This window comes from Pecten maximus, chromosome 5, assembly GCF_902652985.1.
Source record: "Pecten maximus chromosome 5, xPecMax1.1, whole genome shotgun sequence".
Lineage (NCBI taxonomy): Eukaryota > Metazoa > Mollusca > Bivalvia > Pectinida > Pectinidae > Pecten > Pecten maximus.
This window is the reverse complement of record NC_047019.1, coordinates 5,683,151-5,708,770: the sequence shown is the minus strand read 5'-3', so window position 1 is coordinate 5,708,770 and position 25,620 is coordinate 5,683,151. Positions and strand designations below refer to the sequence as shown.

The 25,620-nt window shown below is 34.7% G+C and overlaps 2 protein-coding genes across 2 annotated transcripts in view; one reads left to right on the top strand and one right to left on the bottom strand.

Moving 5' to 3' along the window:
• LOC117326951 (USP6 N-terminal-like protein) overlaps nucleotides 1-9,760 on the top strand; it is a 32,295-nt gene extending 22,535 nt beyond the window's left edge. The window contains exons 5-14 of the mRNA XM_033883755.1: nucleotides 324-366; nucleotides 852-932; nucleotides 1,524-1,631; nucleotides 1,896-2,005; nucleotides 2,508-2,622; nucleotides 3,316-3,370; nucleotides 3,627-3,721; nucleotides 6,188-6,253; nucleotides 6,571-6,670; nucleotides 6,994-9,760. Coding sequence (XP_033739646.1) covers nucleotides 324-366; nucleotides 852-932; nucleotides 1,524-1,631; nucleotides 1,896-2,005; nucleotides 2,508-2,622; nucleotides 3,316-3,370; nucleotides 3,627-3,721; nucleotides 6,188-6,253; nucleotides 6,571-6,670; nucleotides 6,994-8,069 — 1,849 coding nt within the window. The 3' untranslated portion in view covers nucleotides 8,070-9,760. The remainder of the gene's footprint in view (nucleotides 1-323; nucleotides 367-851; nucleotides 933-1,523; nucleotides 1,632-1,895; nucleotides 2,006-2,507; nucleotides 2,623-3,315; nucleotides 3,371-3,626; nucleotides 3,722-6,187; nucleotides 6,254-6,570; nucleotides 6,671-6,993) is intronic.
• An 11,684-nt stretch (nucleotides 9,761-21,444) lies between these two features.
• LOC117326950 (placenta-specific gene 8 protein-like) lies at nucleotides 21,445-24,771 on the bottom strand. Its single transcript, XM_033883754.1, has 4 exons — nucleotides 24,591-24,771; nucleotides 23,666-23,822; nucleotides 22,601-22,740; nucleotides 21,445-21,902 (listed from the first exon to the last, which is right to left on the bottom strand). Exons 2-4 carry the CDS (start codon nucleotides 23,811-23,813, stop codon nucleotides 21,810-21,812), a joined length of 381 nt encoding a protein of 126 aa, XP_033739645.1. The 5' UTR covers nucleotides 23,814-23,822; nucleotides 24,591-24,771; the 3' UTR covers nucleotides 21,445-21,809.
• Nucleotides 24,772-25,620: the final 849 nt, after the last annotated feature.

Here is a 25,620-nt window from a genome sequence, read left to right as displayed (position 1 = left end):
GTTTGACTCTTTGTATAGATGTTTTAAGTATTGTTTTGTGCTATGGTTTAATTAACGAGGTAAATTAACGAGGTTTGACTCTCTGTATAGATGTTTTAAGTACATTGTTTTGTTTTATGGTTTAATTAACAAGGTAAATTAACGAGGTTTGACTCTCTGTATAAATGTTATAAGTATTGTTTTGTGTTATGGTTTAATTAACGAGGTTTGACTCTTTGTATAGATGTTATAAGTATTGTTTTGTGTTATGGTTTAATTAAAGAGGTAAATTAACGAGGTTTGACTCTCTGTATAGATGTTATAAGTATTTTTTTGTGTTACAGTAATTACCAGCTCCCTCAGAAACAAAGTGCAGCCGAGGCAAAGGTAGGGTTACCATACAAGTGTCTTACACTGTAATTATTGTTAACCGTCAACGAGGCAATGTTACACAACAAGCCAGGATGACAGTTTCTTCATCAGTTCAACTCCAAAACTGCCATCATGAGTCGTTGTGTCTCATGATCAACTCCTTGATTTTAATGACTGCCTTGCTTATGGTGGGACACCCTGTGTAGGTTTTGGTGTCCCCTACGAGGATGAATCAACTGTCAATCAATCCTTAACAGACCAGAGTTGTCTGTTTCATTGTTATGTTGTTTACCATGTTATATTTATAATTAATCCTTCAATTTATTAAAGTAAAATATAAAGGGGTAATCCTTCGTTCGGACATCAGAAACATGCACAATTTCTATTGATGAAATCTATGTCTGGGAGTTTTTTGTAGGAAACTCGAGTACACTGAAAAGGAGAGTGTCGTTAATCATTTAATATCAATTTGATTATTAATTTATCAATTTTCTTTCCAGGCTATTGAAGTGGAGATTGAAAGATCACAAAAATGGTTGAAAATGATAAAAAATTGGGACAAATATGCATCTGGAGAGAAGGTATAGTATTCTTTGATTGTTGACATATGAGGTGGAGGGGGGGATTATGTCGTCCTTAAAGGGGCATTCCTTCATTCGGACATCAGAAACATTAACAATTTCTCTTGATGAAATCTATGTCCGAATGATGATTATATGAGTGTTTGTCCTTACATGTAATGAAATAATCATGGAAATGTACAGGAAAAAGGCATATTGTATACAAATACTGTATGTCTTTGTGGTAATTAGTGATACTTTGGGTCGAATTCAGAATTTTCAGGACTTAATATTTGAAGAACTTCGGTTTATCTTGAGAGTGAAAACTGCCTTATTAATGTAAAGATTATAACATTTACTTCTTGGAAAAAATACATCTTTTCGTCAACATTTCAATTTTAAGTTTTGCTTTTAAATTTATTTCTCAAAAAGTATGATACAGTTAGATCACATAGTAGACATTTCAACACAGCCTTCATTCAGTATTTTTTTCATTAATATTGGATAAGCGCCAAAATATCTTTTTATTGTAAATGTATCAATGATTAAAAAAACCAGTTGAGTGTTGTTGAAAACTGAACTTTGTATATGATGAATTTATGTACTGTGTAGATGACCCGGCGTATCTACAAAGGTATTCCCAATCGTGTTCGAGGAGAGGTATGGGTGCGACTACTGGATGTCAACAAGGTCAAGGCCGAACAAAAGGGTATATACAAAGTAAGTGACTCTGCTCCTTGTAGGTACAAAATAGGGCCCAGACAAAAACGTTTAAAGATTGAAACACTGTTTATTTACCATATGCAATATCTTTGAGTAGTCTTCTTTTAATCCGAGCAGTTAATAAAGTTCATTTATATGGTAAAAGTATATTTTTTCTAACTCATTTTAAAACTTCTCTTTTGTATTTGTGCTATAGGAAATGAAGACTAGCACAAGGACCAAATTCTAACTCATTTTAAAACTTTTTTATTTGTGCTATAGGAAATGAAGACTAGGGCGAGGACCAAATCTCCACATATTCGCCAGATTGATCTTGATGTAAATCGTACATACCGGAACCACTTTGAGTTCCGATCAAGATATGGTGTTCAGTAAGTAGAATCCTGGTCAAGGTACAGCTTCAGTAAGTTGTATTCTCATGGTCAAGATACAGTGTTCTTAATTAGAATCCTTGATCAGTGTACAGAGTTTGTAGGGTAGAGGTTCATTCAAGACACTGTGTCAGTAGGGGGGGAATGCAGTACATTTATAATAAACACTGTGTACAGATGAATCATTGAAAACTACCTCAACACTGCCTCTAATTTTTATGCAACTATGAATCAAGGGAGATAACTCATTTTATTCCTGTTACTTAATGCTTAAGCTAACTTTCTTACATTGTTTTAAATCAGTCTTAAATTATCTGACATTGCTATTTTTATTTCAATGTCAGAATTTCTCAGCATGGCTGTGATTTGTTTAAAACTAAAAAATAAAACACAAAATTGACAATATCTTTATTACCATATCCATCAAAGACTATAATACCTGCTGGTATTGTCTTTGTACCTGTCTAAGACATGTAACAACAAACATGTTTGTACCTTTCAGACAACAGGCACTGTTCCATGTGCTGGGTGCCTACTCCATGTACAACACTGAAGTTGGCTATTGCCAGGGAATGAGTGAAATCGCAGCACTGCTTCTTATGTACATGGGTGAAGAGGTGAGTTGATTGGTATTCTGAATGCAAAGAATCTTTGTTGCAAGTAAAGAAATTTCCATCGCTGGTTTAATAGAATCTCTTGCCCTGTATGACGTGAACAAGGTCAGGGCTTCCAGTTGACCTTTGACCTTTAGAATTTACAAAGGCCATATCACCATTTCTCAGAAATCTGAATGGTCATAGCATAATTATAGATCAAACTGATGTGATCTTTTGAACTCAAAGAGTCCAATCTCATTGGTCAAAGGGAAACCCCAAAGTATGTTCCGAAATTAATGTTAAGTTTTTTTAGACGTTTATTTCAAAGATATAGGGTTGACTACTTTTCTTGTCATTGAATACGTTAAGCTTTGATAGTGAACTCAACTCGATAAATTGCACCATCGAAGATGGCAGGTGAAATGTTGACAACGGAAAAAATTAGTGATGTAACAAAGTGAATTGAACAGAAAAACCTTAATCTCAATATGATGAGGATTTTTTTAAAAATTTAAAAAAAAAAAAATAAAATCTTGAGAAGTTGTACAAACTTTTGTATTTTAGAGATAAATTGGAGGAAAACTTAACGTTAAAACCGATTATGATAACATTTAATCTCGTTATTTGTGTGTTAATTCTCTAACATAAAGTTACTCTGTGATTTATGTCTCCCTTGGTATATCAACTCTCAGTCATCAATGTTTCCCTTTACAGGAAGCTTTCTGGGCCATATCCCAACTCTTTTCCTCAAAGAAACACGGAATGCATGGTATGTACACAAGGTTTTGTCATAAATAATTAAAACTGGTTGATATTCAGGAAATAAAACACTGTTTCAAGGAAAATGGAAACATGAATGATTTCTGTAACTGTGTTCTGGATTTTACATCATTTTGTAATTTAGGAGTAAAATTTCGTGATCTCCATAAACATGTTTCTGGATAAAAGAAAACCACACTGGTATTGTGAATTTGTTTGTAGTTGTTCTGGTTGCCTTTGGTTTTAATTCTTATTTTTTATTACAGGATTTTTCATCCCTGGATTTCCAAAGCTATTGAGATTTCAAGAACACCATGATACTATTCTTAAAAAATTTATGCCGAAGCTTCGCAGATTTTTTGTAAGTATCTGGCAAAGAGCTACTACCCAAGTATTGTTGACACAGGGGAGGTTACTCTAAAATTCTTTTGAATGGGTTTGAGTCTCGCTGTACATCAGGTTGAAACTGTCGAGTATCCTTTACTAACAGAACCTGCTAAGTACAGTCAAACCTGCTCTAACGACCCCCTGTATATAACGACCGGTTTTAAGATTCCCCGTGAGATTTTACTATATAACGACCCTCTGTATAGCGACTCCCTGTCTAATGTGACTAACGACCGGTGATTTTGGAACGGCGGTCGCTAATTTGTTTTCTATAGCGACCGATGTCTGTCGGCCATCTTCTGGTCTCGGCAGTCATCCCTCATAAAATCCCCGGACAATTCAGACACATCGACCCTGGCCTGATTATAAAAACAAAGGACCACCACAACCATGTCCTGATTATATAAACAAAAGACCCCTACCACCTGTTAGCCTATAATTACTTTAGCTGCCCTGGCCTGGGGCTCTGTGAGAGAGGAGTCGGGTCACCATGCGTGTCGGTATTACATTACAACTGTGCATAGGTGGCTTCATTTGACACGGTCAGTTAATTTCGTGATTACAACTAGGATACATCACTTCAATAACAAACACTAGTCATATCTGTCAACAAGATTTACTCACATGAAAGCCAATAATGCCTTTCTTAATCGTAGCTGTCGGTACTAGCGTTTATACTGCCGCCATCTTTAATTAGTCAATACTAATAAAAAGTCGTAAACTGACACAAATATCCGGATTTCAATTTGGGAAAAAAAAAATCTTTTGGTTTTAAGAAGTTGAGACTATATCACAAAATAATTAATAGTAACATAAATATAATTAATTATTGTGTATTCTTTTTCTTTATTTAAGAAAGAAAGGGACATAATTTGATAGATACATATAGCATATTATTTCAGAAAAAAAATATTTTAAAAAAATTATCAATAAGACCATTTTGAGTTATATTTTGTCTTTGGGTCTACAAAATCATTAAAGATTAAACCCTTCAGATTTATAAAGTTTATGCATTTATTTGACTTCTGACTGGTCTTCTGAATGCCCTGTACAATGACAAGTTATTTATGGCAGTTTCATGTCAATTGGTTGGTGCGGTAATTTTGACCTGTCTATAAAGTCAACCTGTCTATAGTGACCGTTTTTCTGCCTCCCCTTGGGCGGTCGTTATAGACAGGTTTGACTGTATATTTAATGTGTTTTTAAAATGTTTCGTAAGGAAATTTTTTTATCTTATTCATGTCATGTTTCTAAGGTTTGTTTCTGTCTGTGACAATCATTTTCTCATCATAAGTCCTTTTTATTTTCATGGATGTTTGCCAAACCTGATACACTGTTACATTTTTAGTGTGATTTTTTGTGACAAATCGTAACTAGGTCACAGTGACCTAGATAAAACAACAAACTAAAAACAAAACAAACTAGATACAACAAGATACAAGAATATTGTGTTTGTGTCATGTGAACATTATCTCAGCAGAGTTATTTCTAAAGCAGACATATTAACACATCAACTCTAACATAACAGTTACATGCTATAGAATTACAATTCCACTACTCTCGATAGTTTTCCATAGAATTACAATTCCACTCCTCTCGATAGTTTTCCAAAGAATTACAATTCCACTCCTCTCGATAGTTTTCTTGGTCTCTGGAAGATAAAGTGAGATACATAGAGGTTACACAACGAGTGGTTGTAATATCAGCTTGAATCAAAGGGAAATGTGACCAAGTCTTATTTCATGTATGTGATGTGACATCTTTCGTTTATTGATGACGTCAATAACAATTGCAGCTCGGGTCAAAGTTCGAATTCTTGACCAATCAAAAGACCGGAAGGTCATATTCCACTTGTGGAATATAACAGATATATATCCAACTGTCAGTATTTATACAATGGCTTGAGAGTGGAATAACACAGTTTATTGTGGTAGAAATGTAATTATATGATTTATGTTGTGATGGTTATTCATATTAATCTATACAGGCTGTCAAACATTGTAGCAACTCTGTCAGGTAAACAGTGGAAGATATGTTACTTTTATATTCCAATGTACAGGTGATGTCATACAAAATTAATACTATGGCCACACATCTTATGACAGTTTAGCAAACCTGATTGTATTTTACTTTAAATTTCCTTGTTTAAATGAATAATGTACAATTTTGTCACATTTCTATTAAGTATGCAATAAAATGATCTCGGATTCTCAACTGATGAAACAATCCTGCAAGGCTTTTGTCATTAAGAACATGTAATGGGGACTAGTATTGGGATTCTCTTTTAGGTATACCCTGTTCAAATAATAACATTTGAATGCAGTTACTTTTGAATTGGATCTGCATTAGAACTTTCGTCTGTTGCAAAATAATATACAAATCTAATCCTGCAGTATTTTGTTGTGTGGATTAACTATTTTATGATGTTGATATATTTCAGGATAAAAATGACATCTATACAACATTATATACTATCAAGTGGTTTCTTCAGTGCTTCTTAGACAGGGTAAGTACAGAGGGTTCTGCAGATTTCATTTCTATATAGGGTAAGTTAAGAGGAGTTCCAAATGTCATTACTATATACCATATATGTAGGGTAATTTCAGAGTATTAATAACTTGCCAGGGATAGCAGGCACCTTGCCTTCCGTATGTTAGTATTTTATGCAATGAGGTAGCCACCAGCTACTACAAAGGAGACCCTGCCTTAAAATGACCCTTGCTTTTCATAGGTCGATAAACCCAGCAAACGAACAAACAACCCATATCATTTTCAAACATTTTGACCTTTATCTTATTTTGATTTGATGTTTCTCTGGTCCAGGTTCCATACACCCTCAATCTTCGTCTATGGGACATTTTGATGCTAGAGGGAGAGGTCCTCCTCACTGGCATGGCCTACACAATTATCAAGTTACACCGGCGTAAGTATTCCTTATCGCATTCCTGCACATTTATCAAGTTACACCCTGGCGTAAGTATTCTGTATCACATTCCAACACATTTATCAAGTTACAGTACACACGCACATGAAAGTATTCCATATCACAGGCTAACAAAGAGCTTTTGATAACAGCACGTCCTGTTAATTTGAAAAAAAACAAACATGAATCCAATTGGAGTGTATATTGATTCGTAGATATTTAAGATGACTGATATGAAATTTATTATGATATTAAATATTTATCATGTACATGGTGTCACCTAACATCTACCATACAGTGTGATTTTTGGTTGTTGCTTTCAGGAAAGCTTCTGAAGATGAATGTGGATGACATCCTTCAGTTTTTTCAGTCGGGACTTGAGAAAGACTTTGGTTATGATGATGACACAGTGATAGATCAATTACAGGTGGCAATAGAAGAGCTAAGGAAAGCTAAAATGGAGTTACCTCCTAAAGCTAAGAATAATGAACTTCCTTCACTACCATTTGGACTGGAAATTGAGCCAAGTATTGAACAGATTATTAAGAGTAGAAACCCCGAATCTGTTGATGAACATTTTAAACGCAATCCGCACAAAGGAAAGTCAGGGTTCATGAAAAAGCGGGGTTTGACTAGTTCTGGGACTCCAGAAATGACTCGGAGTACAGACAGTGCGTCTATGCAGTCGAGTAGACTTTCCGATTATTCTGTGGACGATCGGTCATCATACTATGATACGGCAGCCAATTCAAGGCTTTCCTTGGCAGATTTTAGTTCCAAAGTTTCCATGCAAAGCTCTAGAACTTCATTTGCTGACGGATCGGAGGGCGGCAGTGTTAGTATGATGAGGTTCACCCCCGTCATGAACGACGCTCCTGGGGAGGGTGAACCAGCGATGCTCATGGAACAGGAACAACCCTCGCGGGACACAACAATTGAGAATCTGGCGGGAGAGTTGAAAACCCCTTCAGAGCACTCAGAATACGACAACATGAACGGGAACGGGCCGGAAGAGTCTAATTACCCGTCATCTCACATTGTAAATATCCCCATTAGTAAATCAGACGGATACATCATGAAAAAATCTGAGCCGGTCCAGCGCACTGATTGGGTAGATCACGCTGAGGATCGCTTGGTGACTGAAGCGGTGACATTGTCGCGCAGTGACACCCTCCGACTGTCACAAGCTAAGATACAACGCATGAAAAACTCTCTGAGTGCCGACGATGACGGATTACACGAGAGTAGACATGTGTCTAAAGTACTTATACAAAGCTCAAGTCACCATAACGGTTACCTCGCCACGGAGAATGGACATTCACCACAGAGAGTGGAAGTTCACATGACAGCCGTTTCTACGCCGAGTTTACCGATCTCTCGCCAACAGCATGTAATTTAGCATCTGGTAGAGTCTTATTAGTCTTCATAGAACCTCTCATCATTGCACAGGGCCACATGATAATACATATTTATAAAACACTTCAATTAATTAAAAAACATCTTCAGTTGATTTAATACCTGCAACATGTCAAATTTAGTTACAGCATAAGAAACGAATGTCTAATTCTTAAATCTTTCAAAAATTTGAATACAAGCACAAAAACATAAATTCGGAGTTTAAATGTAAAAGAAATAATAAAATTATGATTTGTTAAGTGATCCTGTCTATAAGTACCCAAATTTTTAATTAGTAATTAAAAGTATTCATTGGTCATTATTTTTGGTAACCTGAACATATCTTGAAATATCGTCCGTCTATATACTAAGCACCTGTTTCATTAATAACAAATAATTATACAGACAGCAGTGTTTGGGATTATCTAGTGTACATCTAGCGATGCTGAGGGGCTCTCTGCTTTGTTGTGAGATACAAAACGTAATATATATATATATTTACTGGGGACCCGGGTATTTTTCTACCTCTCCCGTCTGTTATCCCGTTCAAATGTGGAGTAGATTCTGTTTGCTTTCCTCATCCTCATTAACACATAATATTACTGTCATGGATAAAACAAAACCTTATATGCAAATTAGTAGAATTAAAAAAGACATTTTGTATATTTATAGCAAAGTTCAAAAATGACACTTATTTATTTATCTGTGTATATATATTAATCATCTGTCTGTCGTGTGTTCTGGTAGTTTGTGAATGTTTTAGGCATATGGGATATAATGATAAAATTATTTTGAGAAATTGTCATTTTTATAAAAATTATTATTTTAAATAACACAATAGAGAACGCTAAGTTGTAATCATTTTCTTAGCTACCAGTGTTTTGTCCCCAAAGTTTGCACTCATTTTTTCTTTACTTGAGCTTAATACAATAAATTATGAAGTTGATTCTGGTCGAGCGAGATATTTTCTCAATTTTCAAAATGTTTGTTTTGGTGTTTGTCGAGCATGGCACTAAATGGTGTCTTCATCAGGATAAAATCATGGTTTTAACACTGAACCTTCGTAGCCTTATAAGGGAGAAAAAAAAATTGGAGGGGAAAGCTTATTACGTAGAGGAAAATGCATAGAATCAGAGTTCAGTTTGTAATAGATCAACAAGGCATATCCACAGTTTTCTTTTAAGAAATGGTATCAAAATATTAACAGTTACTCTCGTTGAAGTTTCTGGGGTAACCCTGGTTGAAGTTTCTGAGGTAACCCTGGTTGAAGTTTCTGGGGTAACCCTGGTTGAAGTTTCTGGGGTAACCCTGGTTGAAGTTTCTGAGGTAACCCTGGTAGAAGTTTCTGAGGTAACCCTGGTTGAAGTTTCTGGGGTAACCCTGGTAGAAGTTTCTGAGGTAACCCTGGTTGAAGTTTCTGGGGTAACCCTGGTTGAAGTTTCTGAGGTAACCCTGGTTGAAGTTTCTGAGGTAACCCTGGTAGAAGTTTCTGGGGTAACCCTGGTTGAAGTTTCTGGGGTAACCCTGGTTGAAGTTTCTGGGGTAACCCTGGTTGAAGTTTCTGGGGTAAGTTTCTGGGGTAACCCTGGTTGAAGTTTCTGGGGTAACCCTGGTTGAAGTTTCTGGGGTAACCCTGGTTGAAGTTTCTGGGGTAACCCTGGTTGAAGTTTCTGGGGTAACCCTGGTTGAAGTTTCTGAGGTAATGAAGTTTCTGGGGTAACCCTTCATCACAGATTATGTGGTTCTCTCTCCCTCCCACCCCCACTATATCTCACCTAATATCTCTTTTTGGTTCAAATTTTCGTGGGTAACCCTTCATCCTGGATTATGTGGTCATCCCCCTCCCCCTACATCACATGCATCTTAGATTCTCAGACACTTACAATAGTTACAGTTTGGAGAGTATGATCCCTAATGAAGGGGTTTAAGTCGAAGAGCTTTGAAAAGTGACTGTTAGTATTTGTATTGAAGCATTTATGATGAGGTTAGATTTAGAAACCTGCTGAAGTTATACCAACCATCCATTCATCTTGTGCCAAAGTCACATCATCTTAAACATAACTTTTTGTCTTTTCTTTCTACCTCACACACTCTTGTCACCTAAAAGGAGATCGGATTCTAACACGGGATATTGTTCTGTCTTCGGGGGGAAATCTGATAAATCTGATAATATTGCACTGAACAAACGCCTCTGCTGTATTGGTGAGTGATAGGCAATACTGTTTTACTGTCTAAATTCAAACGCCATTTTTGATTAGAATTCTTTCAGGCGGGATGACCCCAGAAAATATTCTATCCATGATTTGTCTCATCTTCGCTTGCTACAGTTTGTGATTTCGTAATCAAAAGCCTTGGCTAGCAAAGATTAGTTTTGGAGAGAGTGAAGCTGATTTATATAGTATATGGATCAAATTAATCATTTATCTTGATGGTCCCATTTTGAAAAACCTTTAAGTAAGATATTTTACTGGAATAGCCTTGAGAATCTTGTTGGAAAGGCGTACCATCTGAATACAAGATCACATACCCTAGCTAGGGCCAGATTTTGATTGTGTCATTACCTGATAGTCCAGTGGCTAAGTTTTGTCTTCAAGGTGTATGTTGGTTTGAGGAGGAATATTGATCAGGTTGAAGTGATCGATTAGTAGTGATTTTCCATCTGTGATTTTTAAGCGATTTTTAGTATTAGGTGTCATAATGAGTGAAAGATAGAGGATAAGGAAGAGAGGATGAATATAAATTTACGAAGAAGCCCCTCCTCCCTCCCCCATTCTCTCCTCGGTTTTTCACACAGATTTAGTATTAGAAAGCCTTGCCCTTGGTATTGTTCAACATTGTGTATTCGTAGTTTTGATCTTTTACAATAGATCGTTACTAGTCAAAATGGGAGATTTTAAATATGAAAATTACTTATGCCATGTGGTGCATGGATTATATAGAATTAGAACCCTCCAGTCTTAAACAAAGCAATGTTGAACATTTTTCAACGAAAATATGAGATTTTTGTTCGTGTAAGCGTTTGTCAATTTTTTTAAGCATTTGTGTACTAGAATTTGATAAAACCATGTTGATGTGATGTTTGAATACAATGTTTTTTATACCTTTGATCTTGTCATAGTGGGACTTAGAAATGTCCTCAGGTTCTCTATGAGAACTTTGATACAGGATTAACATGTAAACCTATTGTGATACTAGGTAGCTGTAGTGATTCACAGGTAGTTTGAAGCTGTGTTCTGTATGAATACGCCTATCATATTGTTTGTCAGATCTTTGGCATTTTCTGCCTGAGAAAAAACGCCAGAATTTTTTTCTCAAATTTCTGACGCTATTAAGTCCTGATAAAAAACAATTTAATACATACTCCTGCTCGATATATTTGATCTTGTATGAATAAATCATTGACATGCTGTATTTCGTAACAGTTGTATGACAAATTGTATCCACTACAAGGCAATGCATATAAAACCTTGGGTTTCGTCATTGTGCGTTCCAAGGGTGAAGATATGTAATTCGTTAACATAACCCTTGGTTCTTCCTCCTTCTGTAATTAAGGCTGGCTTTAATATTTTAGCTTGGCAATAAAATTTGGATTTGACCAGTAAGTATTTCAGTGTGAAAATAAATTTTTATCGTGTAGAATATGTAACTTCAGAGGTAGTTTGTAGCCATTGTCGGATAAAACCACAGATGTTTCAATATTTTTGATGCCATAATCAAGAAAAAAAGTTTATAAGAAATAGATTACGCAACCAACTTGACTCTACATTTTATACCTGGCCCTGTTTCTTAACTTTAGAAAGTCCCTTAACTTGAAATTGTCTAGAGGAAAGCAGTATTTGATTTAAGGATAAATTTTAGCTAAGGAAATTATAACTTATATTCATTAATGTTTTCCTGTGAAAATATTTCAGTTAAGGTATTTCCTTATCAATAAGGAATCTTGATAAAAAATGGACCAGGCGGTATATCATTCTGCATTATCAGAATAATATTAAAAGTTTCAGAGTTAGAAGTTCAAAAAACATGGATGATTGTCTTTTTGATTAGGATATTTTTGATAGTAATTGTAAGTTTGTTCTTTTGAAGTTATTTAAAGCACTTTCTACCACAATAGGTGGGTGTTAATCAACCCCCAAGGTATGATCAAATCTAATCGTTCCAACTGTTGAATAACAAAAAGTTTATACCACACGTGGAATAAACTCTTAAACATGTTTGGTTAACACAGTGACCCTTGACCACTGGGACTATTTTTTTATCATGTGGTTCAATGCGTTTTGATTGGCTAACACTTGAAGACCACTTCACGGGGCCGTGGAAATGTAGATACGCACAAAGTAGTTCCCAATTGTTTTTTGTGATAATTCAATTTTGATATAGATTTCTATCAAATTAATGCTTTGAAAATAACAATAAAATAATAAACTTGATGATTATATGTTATGATTAACAATACTTTGTAATATCTGCACACATTTCTAAAATTTCTAAAATTGTCAGTTTTGCATATTAATTAACCCTTTCAACCCTAAGGAACTTTAGTGGACTCTGCCATTCTTTCATAATTTGAAGTCCAATATGGTCAGTAGGGGTGAAAGGGTTAATGGCATTTCACTTTAGGTCATATCCTTACACTCCCCCCTAATATTGTGAAAAGAATACACATTGACGCAAAACAGGTCACTTCATTCTCAGATTAGTTTTTTCATTGTGGTGGAAGCAGGTCACACAAACCTCTAGGTTCTTGTATGTGGTATTTCTTTAGCTCTCGTTAGTTATTTTTCCAAAGTTAAAAAGAAAACACTTGCCAAAGCTTGTTTTTTTGTAATTTTTGAAAAAATAACTTGCTAAAATAAAAGAAATACCATATACAACAACCACTCATTGTGTAATCTGTATTTCATTTTACACTATAGAATATTAGTATCTGTAATTACCAATCTGATTAAAATACATCTCTTTAATATGGCTATGCTATGAAGCGGAGGTGTATTGAACAAATGTATTTAAATCAGGTTGTAATAACTGCATGATTAATGTAAAACGCTATTTAATTTTTCACCACCAAACATTTTTATCCATAATTACATCATTCATTTCTGCAGTCAATGTGAACTTGAGAACGGAGTCCGATATAGAAAAATACAACCCTTAAGTCAGCTAAGGTATCTTAACAGGCAGTTTATCATTATACAGATAAAATGTCAAAATGATCAAATTCTTTCAAACGTAAGAATAAGAGTGCCTCAAATACAAGTATTTTGTTATAACATTTAAACCATTAAGGCTATTTTCATTTCCCATAAATATATTGCACAATACAAATTTTATTTCTTTAAATATTAACACCTTGGAAATAGATACATCCAAAATTAAGGGTACTAAACCTGCATATCTTATATATCTCCAGAACTGAAAATTCTCACTGAAGATCAAAGTGTTATTGTCATCTTTTTGCACTTTATTGCGCATATATCGAACAATAGATCTGATAAGATACGTTAATTTAACCTATCCTAGTCATTGACTGTACGATTCTATTACTCAGGGCTTTAGTTGGGATGAGGTTTGTCTGGGAATTTTTAATTAAAATGAGATTATATGCCGAATCCTATATTTGATTGGTTTTAGTTTTATCATGGTAATTTATCTTTTATAGAATACAGAAATAAACATCTCTAAATAGATAACATGAACAAAATGCAGAAATAAACATCCGGTCTATAAATAGATGATATGAACACCATCCGTCAAATTTCTGGATCATATCGACTGAAAGAGGCCTAATCATCAAACTCATGATCAGACATATCAAAATTTTGGTATGCTATGTACAGTAAAAAATTCATTTGTCTCTGAAAAATTTTGATATCTGGCAATATTTCTTGAGATAGAGGTATAATAAAATTTCATGAACCGACTTAAGGCAAACAGGACATTAATTAAAGGGTATCTTGGTATATGTAATATTTGTACCGTATTTATCCCCAAATAAGCCCTGTCTACAAATAAGCCCCCTTCATCATTTTGCAGAATCACCATTTTTAAAAGAATAATTTAAAATGGTCACAAATAAGCCCTCCCCATGCAAACTTGAATTCTAATTTGTTTTCCTCGGGGAGGGGGCTTAATTGAGGATAAATACGGTACTGTACTTTTACACAGGAGAGGGGGCTTAATTCAGGATAAATGTGGTATATTCACAGTGGCAAAAGAAGCAGGACAACACACTGTAACGATGTCCTGATTTGTGTCAAAAACCTTTTATATTTAACTTTGCAGGTGATGCCTTTCCATGAAAATCATTCTGAATCATTTAAAATCTGATTAGGAAAATAATGGCTGTGTTTAATTCATGAAAAAAAATATGATTACAGTAACTTTTTGAAATAAATCATTCTTAATTCATCTATGAAATTATGTACAGACTGATATATATATATATATATCTTACCAGCAACATCATAATATATAGTTTGTTTCATCAAGGAATCGTACATTGTAGTTATACATACCGATAATCGTGAAATTCATGTCTCTTTGTGACAAATTTCTATTTATAAATCATGTAATCTTTATTCGATAGTTTTTTAAAGCTCATATATACATCATTATTGATACATGTTTGTGGATCAAGTGAAGTACACGGTTATATTTTATTTATTATCTTATATTATTTGCAGTCTCCGCATCTATTTTGTGGGTGTGAATTATATACAGCAACATCAGTCCAGTTTTGTTATAGTCAAATATCTGTATAAAAGTATATATATCTGTAAAAATGCAATAATTTTGAATCATAATTCTATACAAGTATTAAGACCAAACAAATGAGTTGTATTTTTGTTGTCTCATTGAAAAAGGATAGAAGAGTAAATGGTTCAATAGTCAGATATATACTTTTTACAGAACATTTTTCAATTAGAACAGGTATTAATATTTAAAGAGTGCATGTGTAGTTTTTTTCGTGGACTCTGGTTTTTTTGTTGGTTTATAGCCATCAATCTCTTGACAATTTATTGAGAGAGAGGGTCAGTTAAGAAAAAAGGAAAAAATGATTTTTTTTTAGATAAATGCTATTGAAGTTGACCGATGAAAATAATAATATGGCTTTACCATGCCTAATATAGGTAAGGGCGTACTGCACTGATTGTTTAAAATAATAACTACGGTTCATTTGAATGCCACCATAGGTTGTTCTCTACAAATAATGCTACTGAATATGTATGAGTGGGCCCATCCTAGATACTAGAGAGTATATGGGATTGTAACCCATGGTATAATACCGAGGATTGAGTTGACCCAACATTTAAACACATCGGTACACATGCAGTAAGTACTGCGTAAATTCTCTTTTTCTCAAAGGACGTCATTTCATGAATTTTGTAAAATTATATTGAAGAACACATTTACTTGTGAGGAATTGTCAGGGATTTCCATCGTTTGCTTCATAACAGATACGCAAATTTAAAAATAAAGAAATTAGCAAGACCATGTGACTTACCTAAAAAAAATATTCAATTTCTTAATAATGTACTGATGATAGACCAAATTATTATAAATATGATTGTGTGTTTGCTACGAACAGTCTTGAGTCATCTTGAGGTAGGATCTATTTGTAGTAGCTGGTGGCTACCTCACTGAAAAACATCTGAGACGAAATCACTAGGAACATTTGGGTTTTTTTTCTTCTTCTTTTTGCTTTGTTAAATATAAAGCATATCACAAAGATTATTTAACAAATGGTGAACTTGATTATAGTTAATATCGGGAAACATGGGGGCCCCAAGACTTTAATCTAGAATCAATACATGGGTAACTCCCAAGTTTCATTATGTTTAATTGTTAATCATAATCTGTAACAAAAATGTTATCTATTATTACCTGAAAATGTGTTTTAAAAACTACCATAGAAAATGGGGGATAGAGCCAACACCAGCTGTTTTAAGAGGTGGATAAAGGGTTTCTACACCTCTGATCTGGATACTCTAAGGTATTCAAAGTGATTGATTGAGAAGAGAACTGGTTAGTTTAGAGTTCATTTGCAACAGGCGAAGAGGCTGGGTTCATCAATTTATTGTATGTCGACTGGTTTCGCCCTGCTACTTTGGGTTTCAAACCTATTTCTGACTTCGTCAGGAGTTGGCGAAGCTCAAAGAAGAGGGGGAAACTGGTTGACTAAAAATGAATTGTTGAACGCAGCATCTTCGCCGGTTGTGACATGCCTCTACTTACCCAGTTCCCTTAAAATCTACCAAATATTACTCTTACTTGGTGAATAGATTTAATGACATGTTATTAAAACAATGCTAATATATATTGATTTGTCGGTCCCATGAAATATATTATAATGTTGTTTTGCTGTATATCAATCATATATATATATATTCACAGTAACCTTGTACAAGGTTCCGTTAGACTTTGATACTGGTTAAGGTTTGTTGATATAACACTTATCTAATGCTTCGTTTAGTCTGAAGGCGCTTCCATACCTGGCCAATAATTTCCCGGTATCAATGATGCCCCCATATGAACTCTATAACTTCTCTGTATATATTGGAAAGCAGATATTATTTCTTCATGATTTTTTTTTCTTTTTTTTTCACTAAAGTGATAATTAATTTGGTTGTGAAGGGTGTTTTTTTTTCTTTTTTGCATATATTTGTCTTCTTTCCTTTTTCATATATAATTACTTCATCAACAATTTCATTGGTCACTATGGTGTAATTTTTGTATAAAATGATAATTTACATAGATGGCCTCCTAAAAATGAAGACATTATCATTTTTAAAGATAGTATATTTTTTCAGAAGTTGTATAGTGGTAATTCTTTCATATCTATTTATTTAAATGATATTCAGTAAATAATTTTCTCTTCGCTGCTAGTATTGGTCATATTACGGGCAGTCCTTTCATACATTATAATTTTCAATAATCTTTTTTTATTGAATAATTAATCATGGCACTCTGTTTTCTATGTATAATTAGTTAAGTTGATATTACAACTTTGTTATTCATGCATATGCTGTATCTAGGTAAATATGATAAATTTAATTTAACCTCAATTTCAAATTTTCATGTAACTCTGTACAAGTATCCATATACGGAGAACAGAGCATTGTATGTATGCTCAAAGTTATCTTAAGCAGAAGTAATGAACCAAAAGTATTAAATAAACTTGAAATCGATCATAAGCTCAGCCAGAATTTGAAAATTATCAGAGTATCAACGTCTGTTTCATCAACATTCCTTAACTTGAGAAAATTCCTGAAAATAAAATTTTTCATAGGAATTCATTATTGAACTTAAGGGAAATATTTTATTTGCAGAATTTTCAAAAAAGGGAAAAATCTTAATTGCAGAATTTTCAAAAACTCTTCCTATGGAAATTTCATAGTTTAGGAGTTTCCTTAAGCTAAGGAATATTGTGGAAACATGTGACAGATTATGAATATATATCGTTAATATAAGGAATAATTATTACACGATTGATAGGAAGATAGAAACTAAGTCCTGGAGTCGATTTCATGTAATGTATTTGATCCTTGTGTGAAGAGGAAGACAGTGTTTATGTGTAGAGTAGAGTTACGTTGTAATACATTGGTTAATTATTTTATTTTGCTGTGCTTCCAATTTATGTTCAACATTATGCAGTTTGTTATAATAAGATGAATGCATGTGAAGCGACAGTGGACGGACGGATGGATGAGTTTTAATGTTCTCTAAATATCAAAAGTTGTGTAATCTTGAAATAAATTTTGACATTTAGAAATGGCAGGACAGTATAATTGAAATTCTATTGATCGTAATTTCATGGCAAATGTATTAGATATTAGTATTATTTCTAAACACATAGGGATCTATATATCCTCACAAAAAATAATTCTGATTAAATTGATACAACTTTATATTGTGTATTGCAAAAAACAAAGAAATCTTTCTTTCACCTTGAATAATATTACAGAAAAAACATGATTTTTGTATGTTGAAAATAGGTAGGTAATTGATATCGGAACGATAATAATAAGTCAGCCAAAAACATTGTCACTATCTCTAAATTATGATTATAAAAGTAAAAAACAAAATTATGTTAAATACTTTTTAAATTCATTTATTTGATTTGAGAGTCATTTTAAAGATTTGAAAATGTCATAATCAGGATATTTGATGGTTTCTCATTTAAAATTCATTCATTCAGCAGAACGTAATTATTTAAGCACATTCTTGGGCGTCTGAAGAAAAAAATTTAAAAAAAAATGTTTGCACCTCATTTGTGAAATAAAAAATAGTATTAATGATAATCTGTCAGATATCCAGCAATATTTATTGACATGTTTTATCAAGTTCACCAAATTCATAAATATGGATTAAAATTGAATTCAATTTAAATGAATTGAAGTGGGACGAGAGTGAGTGAAACTGAGCCTAAAAATAGCTTTATAAATACTCTTTTGTTAGACTTGTTGCCAATTGTTTTCATTTTTGTTGTTCAGTAAGACAAATGTTGCATTTTGTTTCATGTTTTTTTGAGTTTATACAAAATCTTGACCAATGCTTTTTGTCATTAAAATACCATTTGTATCTGTGCTTATAATGATGATAATATATAATTAAATCATGTAGCGATGTACCGTTTCTACTATCTTGTGTTATCTGTCAAGCTTCTGTTCGTAATAACGGGCCGCAAAGGCCAAGTATAGTTAAGGTGTCCCGACACTTTATCACTAGCCTCAACCTCTGGGTTGCGAGCTCAAAACCTACGTGGGGCAGTTGCCAGGTACTGACCTTAGGTCAGTGTTTTTCTCTGGTATTCCGGCTTTCCTCCACCTCCAAAACCTGACACATCCTTAAATGACTCTGGCCGTTAATAGGACGTTAAACAAAAACAGTAATATTAATAAAAGTATATTAATAACTGTATATGCACCAAGTTCATATCAGTGGTGGTTTTTCTTGGGTACTCTGGTTTTCCTCCACCTCCAAAACTTGGCACTGGTTTTCCTCCACCTACAAAACTTGGCACTTCTTTAAATTGTCCTGGCTGTTAAAAGGACATTAAACAAAATAAACCAAAAGTAATACTGAGTCATCTGGACCACAGGCACTTGCATAGAAAATATGACTTTCAATTTTTTTTTGATATGACAGTGGTATGTTTAATCTGTTAAGCTGCAGTAACAGATTACACATACCACTGTCATATCAAAAAAAAATTGAAAGTCATATTTTCTATGCAAGCGCCTGTGATCTGGACCCAGTTGTTCAAGAGGTGATAAGCTTGCTGACTTGATTAGGAAAAATCTCATTTTTCTTTTGCTTTAAAACTTTTGCGTGTGTATTCCTTATGATAAGCAGGTAGGAAAAGACTGATGAGCGCTGTAGTTTCATAAAATTTTGTTAAATTAGTTTAACCACAAATAAGTCTATCAGGATTTTGAAATTATTGTTAACTTTTGATTAGCCAAATCACTTTTTAAACAACTGGGCCTTGTTAGGATATCAGTGTTAGTCTTTGAAAGCAATAGGGGCCGCGGTGGCCGAGTGGTTAAGGTGTACCAACACTTTAACACTAGCCCTCCACCTCTGGGTTGCAAGTTCAAAACCTACGTGGGGCAGTTGCCAGATACTGACCATAGGCCGGTGGTTTTTCTCCGGGTACTCCGGCTTTCCTCTACCTCCAAAACGTGACATGTCCTTAAATGATGCTGGCTGTTAATAGGACATTAAACAAAACATACTAAACTTTGAAAGCAACACCGAAAATAAGTTGTATGGTAAATAGACCTACTAACATTGTCACTCCTTGGTCATGCCTTGGTCACATCTTGGAGTCGTACCGGAATATGTAAAGCTTGTACATGGCTCAAAACAGACTAAATATTCATTGCCTTGGTCATAATAGTAAAGGTGTAAGTAGGAGTACAACACAGTAATTACTCTCTCGCTCTCTCACTCTCTCTCACTCTCTCTCTCTCACTCTCGCTCTCTCTCTCTCTCTCTCACTCTCTCTCGCCCTCTTACTCACAAAACCATGCTTATGGGGAATTAGGCAAACTCCGTTGTTATGGGGAATGGCATTTCCCGCTTCATTACCGCTTCAAGGATAACACTAATTAATTCCATGTGCTATATTTATGTAATGAGTCCCACTCATATATTGCTTTTATTCATTGAAAACCCCAATTTCGGTCACCTGAGACAAAGTACTGAGTGCCCATTACGATCGCCTTTTGTCCTGCGTCAACTGTCATCCGTCGTAAAACAATTTACACTTTCAACTTCTTTCCAACAATACCAAGGAGCCCCAGTGGTCATGGTATTGGGCTAGTTGCATTCTGGGATGAAGGACTACAAAGTTTGCTCAAATCAATGACCTTGACCTACTTTGAAGGTCACAGGAGACAAATACGTTAAAATCTTTTAAACAACTTTAATAACCAAGAATCCATGCTGGGATGTAGGGATACAGTGTTTGTTCAAATGAATGCCCTTCACCTACTTCCAAGGTCACATGGATCAAATGTTAAAAAAAAGTTTTCTTCTCATCAACTGAAGACTCATTGTCACACCTTTCTTCAAGGGAACACTCATCTTCGCTAGCCAAGGCTTCTGATTACGTTAAACTCCAGGAACGTGGAGTGTAACGTAATCAGAAGCCTTGGCTAGCGAAGATGGGGAACACTGGTCAAAAACAAAAAGACAAAAAAAAACAAAAAAACTCTTTTTACACGTTTGAAGTTGGTTTGCAAACAGTCAACACCTGTCTGTTATAGGTATCTGGCTTTCCCAAGCACCATTGACGCTGCCATGGTTTTGGCCTTCAAGTTGAACGGTTGCTCCCGTGAAGAAAAGAAAACGAACGGCTCTTCCTCTAAACCTTGCAATACACAAATATCTATCATTCATAATTATTCGTGATGTTTCTACATCCCGCTCAGCACTGAAAGGTAGCTGAGCACAAGGAAACATTCCTGTTCCGTTCCAGTGTCGGTATAATGGGCCGGAAAAGATATTAATCATATCATGATATGACATTTAAATACACTTTCAGCAACCTGTGCTTTCAGCAACTTATTGAATTAATGTGCAAAAAAAACACCAGGTTTTGTCTAATGAATGTCTCTTATAGCATTGTCGACACCAGACATCTACCTGTCAGAATGTCCAAGTCGGATGTCGGGGTCAGAGGAAACTCCGGCTACACCGTCCTTAAACTACCCATATATGTTGACAGGGCGCGACGTTAGTCCCCCCACATTGATATTTCATTCCGTCGACAGATTATGAATACATATCATTATTTTGCAACAGATATGAACACTTTCTTCGTTTACCAAGTTTCACATTGTGAGTTATAAATGAAAACGATTTCACACGAATACACCGACATTCAATTTATTATAACAACATATTTGGAATCCCGTCTGTGAGGACGCTATAAGATAGTGACGTCACGGGCAAAACTAAGAGATCTAATTGTCGTGATAATAAACATTACATTCAGTAAATCATTGGAAGAAAGTGTCAAGAAAAAAACAAACAAAGTATAAACAGAGACCTATATACTAGGTCTCTGGTATAAATAACACTTTAGGATAGAAACATTTTTATACTATTTACTGTTTTATTATACTATGCAAGTCCAAAAGATCTCGCCAACCAATCGCTGTGCGTTTTGCAAAAACAAAACCAATAGAATTCCACGTTGCATCTAGTCCATCAGATTCAAAGCTGGATTGGTTGTCTACAAGCCCATATAGTCCAGCTCTCTTGACATCTGACAGACAGCGCACGCCTCACACCAGCTGAGGACACAGGAATCCCAAGAGATAGTCCCCTGTAAAGTATACGAAATAAGGTATAATTTGAAAAAAATATCCTTCTAATAGAAAATATTAAGGTTTATATATTATCACATCCTCAGTCCTACAACATAACTAAGGCCCTCTCCAGAATACATACTATACAAATTGAGAAAAAGCACAATATGATCACAATGAATGCAATTTTTATACAAAAAAAAACAAACAAACAAACAAACTAAGAAGCAAACAAAAATAAATAAATAAATAAACAAACAAAATTATCGATTTATATCATATCATAATACCGAAACTTTTTGGCGGGATTTTATATATTTTTGCACACTTCAAAAATGTTTGTGTTTACATTTACCGGGAGATTTTCATTTCCTTGTAGCAGTAAGTTTAAATCAATGACAACCTCCAGATTTAGATTTTGTAATGAGGACAAATGAAAAAGAAACGATAGGCATTCTCACGGGGATTTCCACAAGAATACTTTGAAGTTTCACCAGAGACGTACATGGTATATATACGTTTCTGGTTTTAGATAGATTTACTCTAAAAAATCATATTTAAATAAACTACATTTGTACCGCAACCTTGCGGTTTCGGAAGATATAATACTCTAAACAAATAAATATATGTATTTTGAATAGTCAATGGTGAGATTATTGCGCTGTATTAACCAAAACATAATTGAACAAATTGTAAAATATTTGAAAACTCGTACCTCTATACCGCCAAGCGTCCTCAACCTCGTTCTCATCGCCAAAGTGCCGCCCATTGTACAGTATGGCGTGAAAGGGGACTCTCCGAGTCGGGAGGCGTTTTTACACTGAGCACATTGAAAAAATAGGCACGTCAACAAACCTGTTCAAATAATGATATACCCATCATTAGCCACGTCATCAAATCTGATCAAATATACTCAGCACAATTTAAGTTAGCCACGTCTACAAACCTGACCAAATATACCCAATCTGGTCAAATATACTCATCTTTTTTTTTTCAAGTAATGGTTATGATTTTTTGTTATTATTTTATCTTCGTTCCTCTCTCTCTCTCTCTCTCTCTCTCTCTCTCTCTCTCTCTCTCTCTCTCTCTCTCTCTCTCTCTCTCTCTCTCTCTCTCAAATGGTTACCTCTTTTCTTTTCAATATTGTTGACCTAAACATTGATTATTAATTAAAATCTCCAGTTGTTAACTGAAAACAACGCTAATTAAAGTTTAAGACCGACCATGAGAGAAAAAACGTGCGTAGTCTTTCGAGTGTTTATTTTTTATTGTGGATTTAAAGTAAAACTAGAATTAAAAAATCTGTTCAGATAAACATTTCTGATTAAATCCAAAGAGGAACCCTCAAATATCCTTCGGGGACCATAGAACTAAATCAGCTCCTCTGGAAGATAGTTCTAACTTATAATGCTTATATATTTATAGTCATCCTCACACTTCGCTGGACTAAACTTTTTTTTTGTACTTTATTTTTTTAATTTTTTTTTTTATTTTTTTTTGCATGCATTTAGATTCTGTAAATTAAATTTTGAATTAATATTGCTCCCTGTCTGCAGAAACTATGCAACGACTTTATATATTCACTGATATATTATATATCTATATTATCCTTACAAGCCAGGGTCAAGGTGGAAACTTATATATCGATCCATATGTTGTAGATATTTTGGTAATAAAATACTTTTTAAACCAAGATGGAAACTTATATCGAGCGACAATGTTTATATCTTAATAAATTCTTAATTGGTAACCAGCTATTCGAAGGATAAAGAACTCTTACATGACTTCCAGTCGACGAAACAATCGAAAAGGCCTGATGACCATTCACGCGTGCCTTTGAGTGGACCAAGGATCTTTGGGCCCGGTTGTACGGTGACAACCTGTTGAACTATTACTTGTTGTGGTGGTTGCTGACATTGGACCTCCATCCTAATAGTCTGAAAAGAAAGAAAAAGAAAACAATATATATATTTGTGTATAAATCTGTTTTTTATTATATATATTCTTGAAATGATACAAATAATTTATAATACCGAAGTGCCTTAATAGCAATCCAGACATTTTGTATCGCACTTCACACTTTGTCAACTTTTTTTTTTTTTTTTTTTACATTTTGTCACACTCCACTCTTAACTTACAACATAAATATCAACATAGCACGTGCCAATGACCTTACCAAGTCCTTTAATTTGACCTAAATTCCGGACATTATGTGTCAAAATTTGTTACATCTCACTTTTTACTTACAACATAGAGCTTACCAAAAACGGGTAGCAGTGATTTTATCAAGACCTTACATTTCACCTTAAAAAATACAGAAGATGTTTTCTTTATATTAAAACATGGTGTTCCGTTAGGACCACATTTCCAATATCAATCCTTCGCTCCTTCGACCTAAACGCGAAGGAGCGAAAACACGATGGCGAAGGAGCGAAAATACGATGGCGAAGGATCGAAAATACGATGGCGAGAGAGCAAAAATACGATGGCGAAGGAGCGAAAATACGATGGCGAGAGAGCGAAAATACGATGGCGAGGGAGCGAAAATACGATGGCGAAGGAGCGATAGAACTTCGCTCCTTTGTAATCGTATTTTCGCTCCTTCACCATCGTGTTTTCGCTCCTTCGCTCCTTCGCGTTTAGGTCGAAGGAGCGATATTGGAAATTTGACCCTATCTAAGAACTCTTCAATATCAGCCACTTACCTTGATCTTCACTTAAAACGTAACCAGCGGGGACAGCTTACAGCTAGACTGCATAACAAGTCTGATTATTATAATTTCCCTATTATACAGTTATCATTTTAGATACTTCAAACCCAGCTTCCTCTACCTATTGTTCACAGTTCCAAATCTATTATCACCGTATTTCCGTGACGACTACTGTCGGAAACAGAGGGTTTCGAGAGAACCAGGATGGTAAAAACGACGAAGGAAGTTTAATGGTAGACGTCATTAGCTCGCTTGAAAAAAAAATCATTTCCTTGTACGATTTGATATATGTTGGCATGGAAAAAAAATGACAAAGCTTCAGGATTTTTTTTTTAATTTTTTTTTTTTTTTGAAAAATTATGTGCACGCACTTGCGTATCCGCGTACAGGGAGTTACACCCATGAGTTCCGTTGTCACCAGCCATTTCGAGAATGTGACCAGTCCGGATTTCATCTATATTTCTATAAGGGGCTGTTGGTATATTATGCCTATAGAGCGTTCGATCGAAATCGGCGGGTCGTGCCCTTGGATTTTCATCTACGATTTAAAAAAAAAATAAAAATATTTTTGTATTTGTAGGAATGTTATACAATGTCTTCAAAACGTTATTTGGATTCCTAGTCCAGGTAATTTTATTATATGGATCGACAATCTGGGGCCAAACTAAAACACCGATTGATCAATAATAATCAAAATCGTGCGATGAAACTTTATTTTTCCGGCGTTAATACACGGGGTGCCACGGCGAAATGGGTTGGTCAACAGGTTTAACAGAACAACGTCTTAAAGTATTTCGACGGTATGTCCATCTTGAAAACGAAGACAGGAATCGAATATTGTATAAAGTTCACAATCGGTCTGCACGTCGTGGTAACTTGACTATCTGGAAAACTGAAATTGACTGATGTCCTTACCACAGGGACTTGAGAATTAGTTACAGTCTACATGTATTTGGACTTTCCCTAGTGTGTATCACAGGGACTTGAGAATTAGTTACAGTCTACATGTATTTGGACCTTCCCT

Excerpts from the sequence above, each read along its gene's own strand:
- LOC117326950 (XM_033883754.1), bottom strand. The coding sequence starts at position 23,813 with ATGGAGGTCCAATGTCAGCAACCACCACAACAAGTAATAGTTCAACAG. Across the intron at positions 22,741-23,665 it reads TTTCGTCGACTGGAAGTCAT|GTTTGTTGACGTGCCTATTT; the intron begins GTAAGAGTTCTT and ends TTATTTGAACAG. Across the intron at positions 21,903-22,600 it reads GGACGCTTGGCGGTATAGAG|GGGACTATCTCTTGGGATTC; the intron begins GTACGAGTTTTC and ends TATACTTTACAG.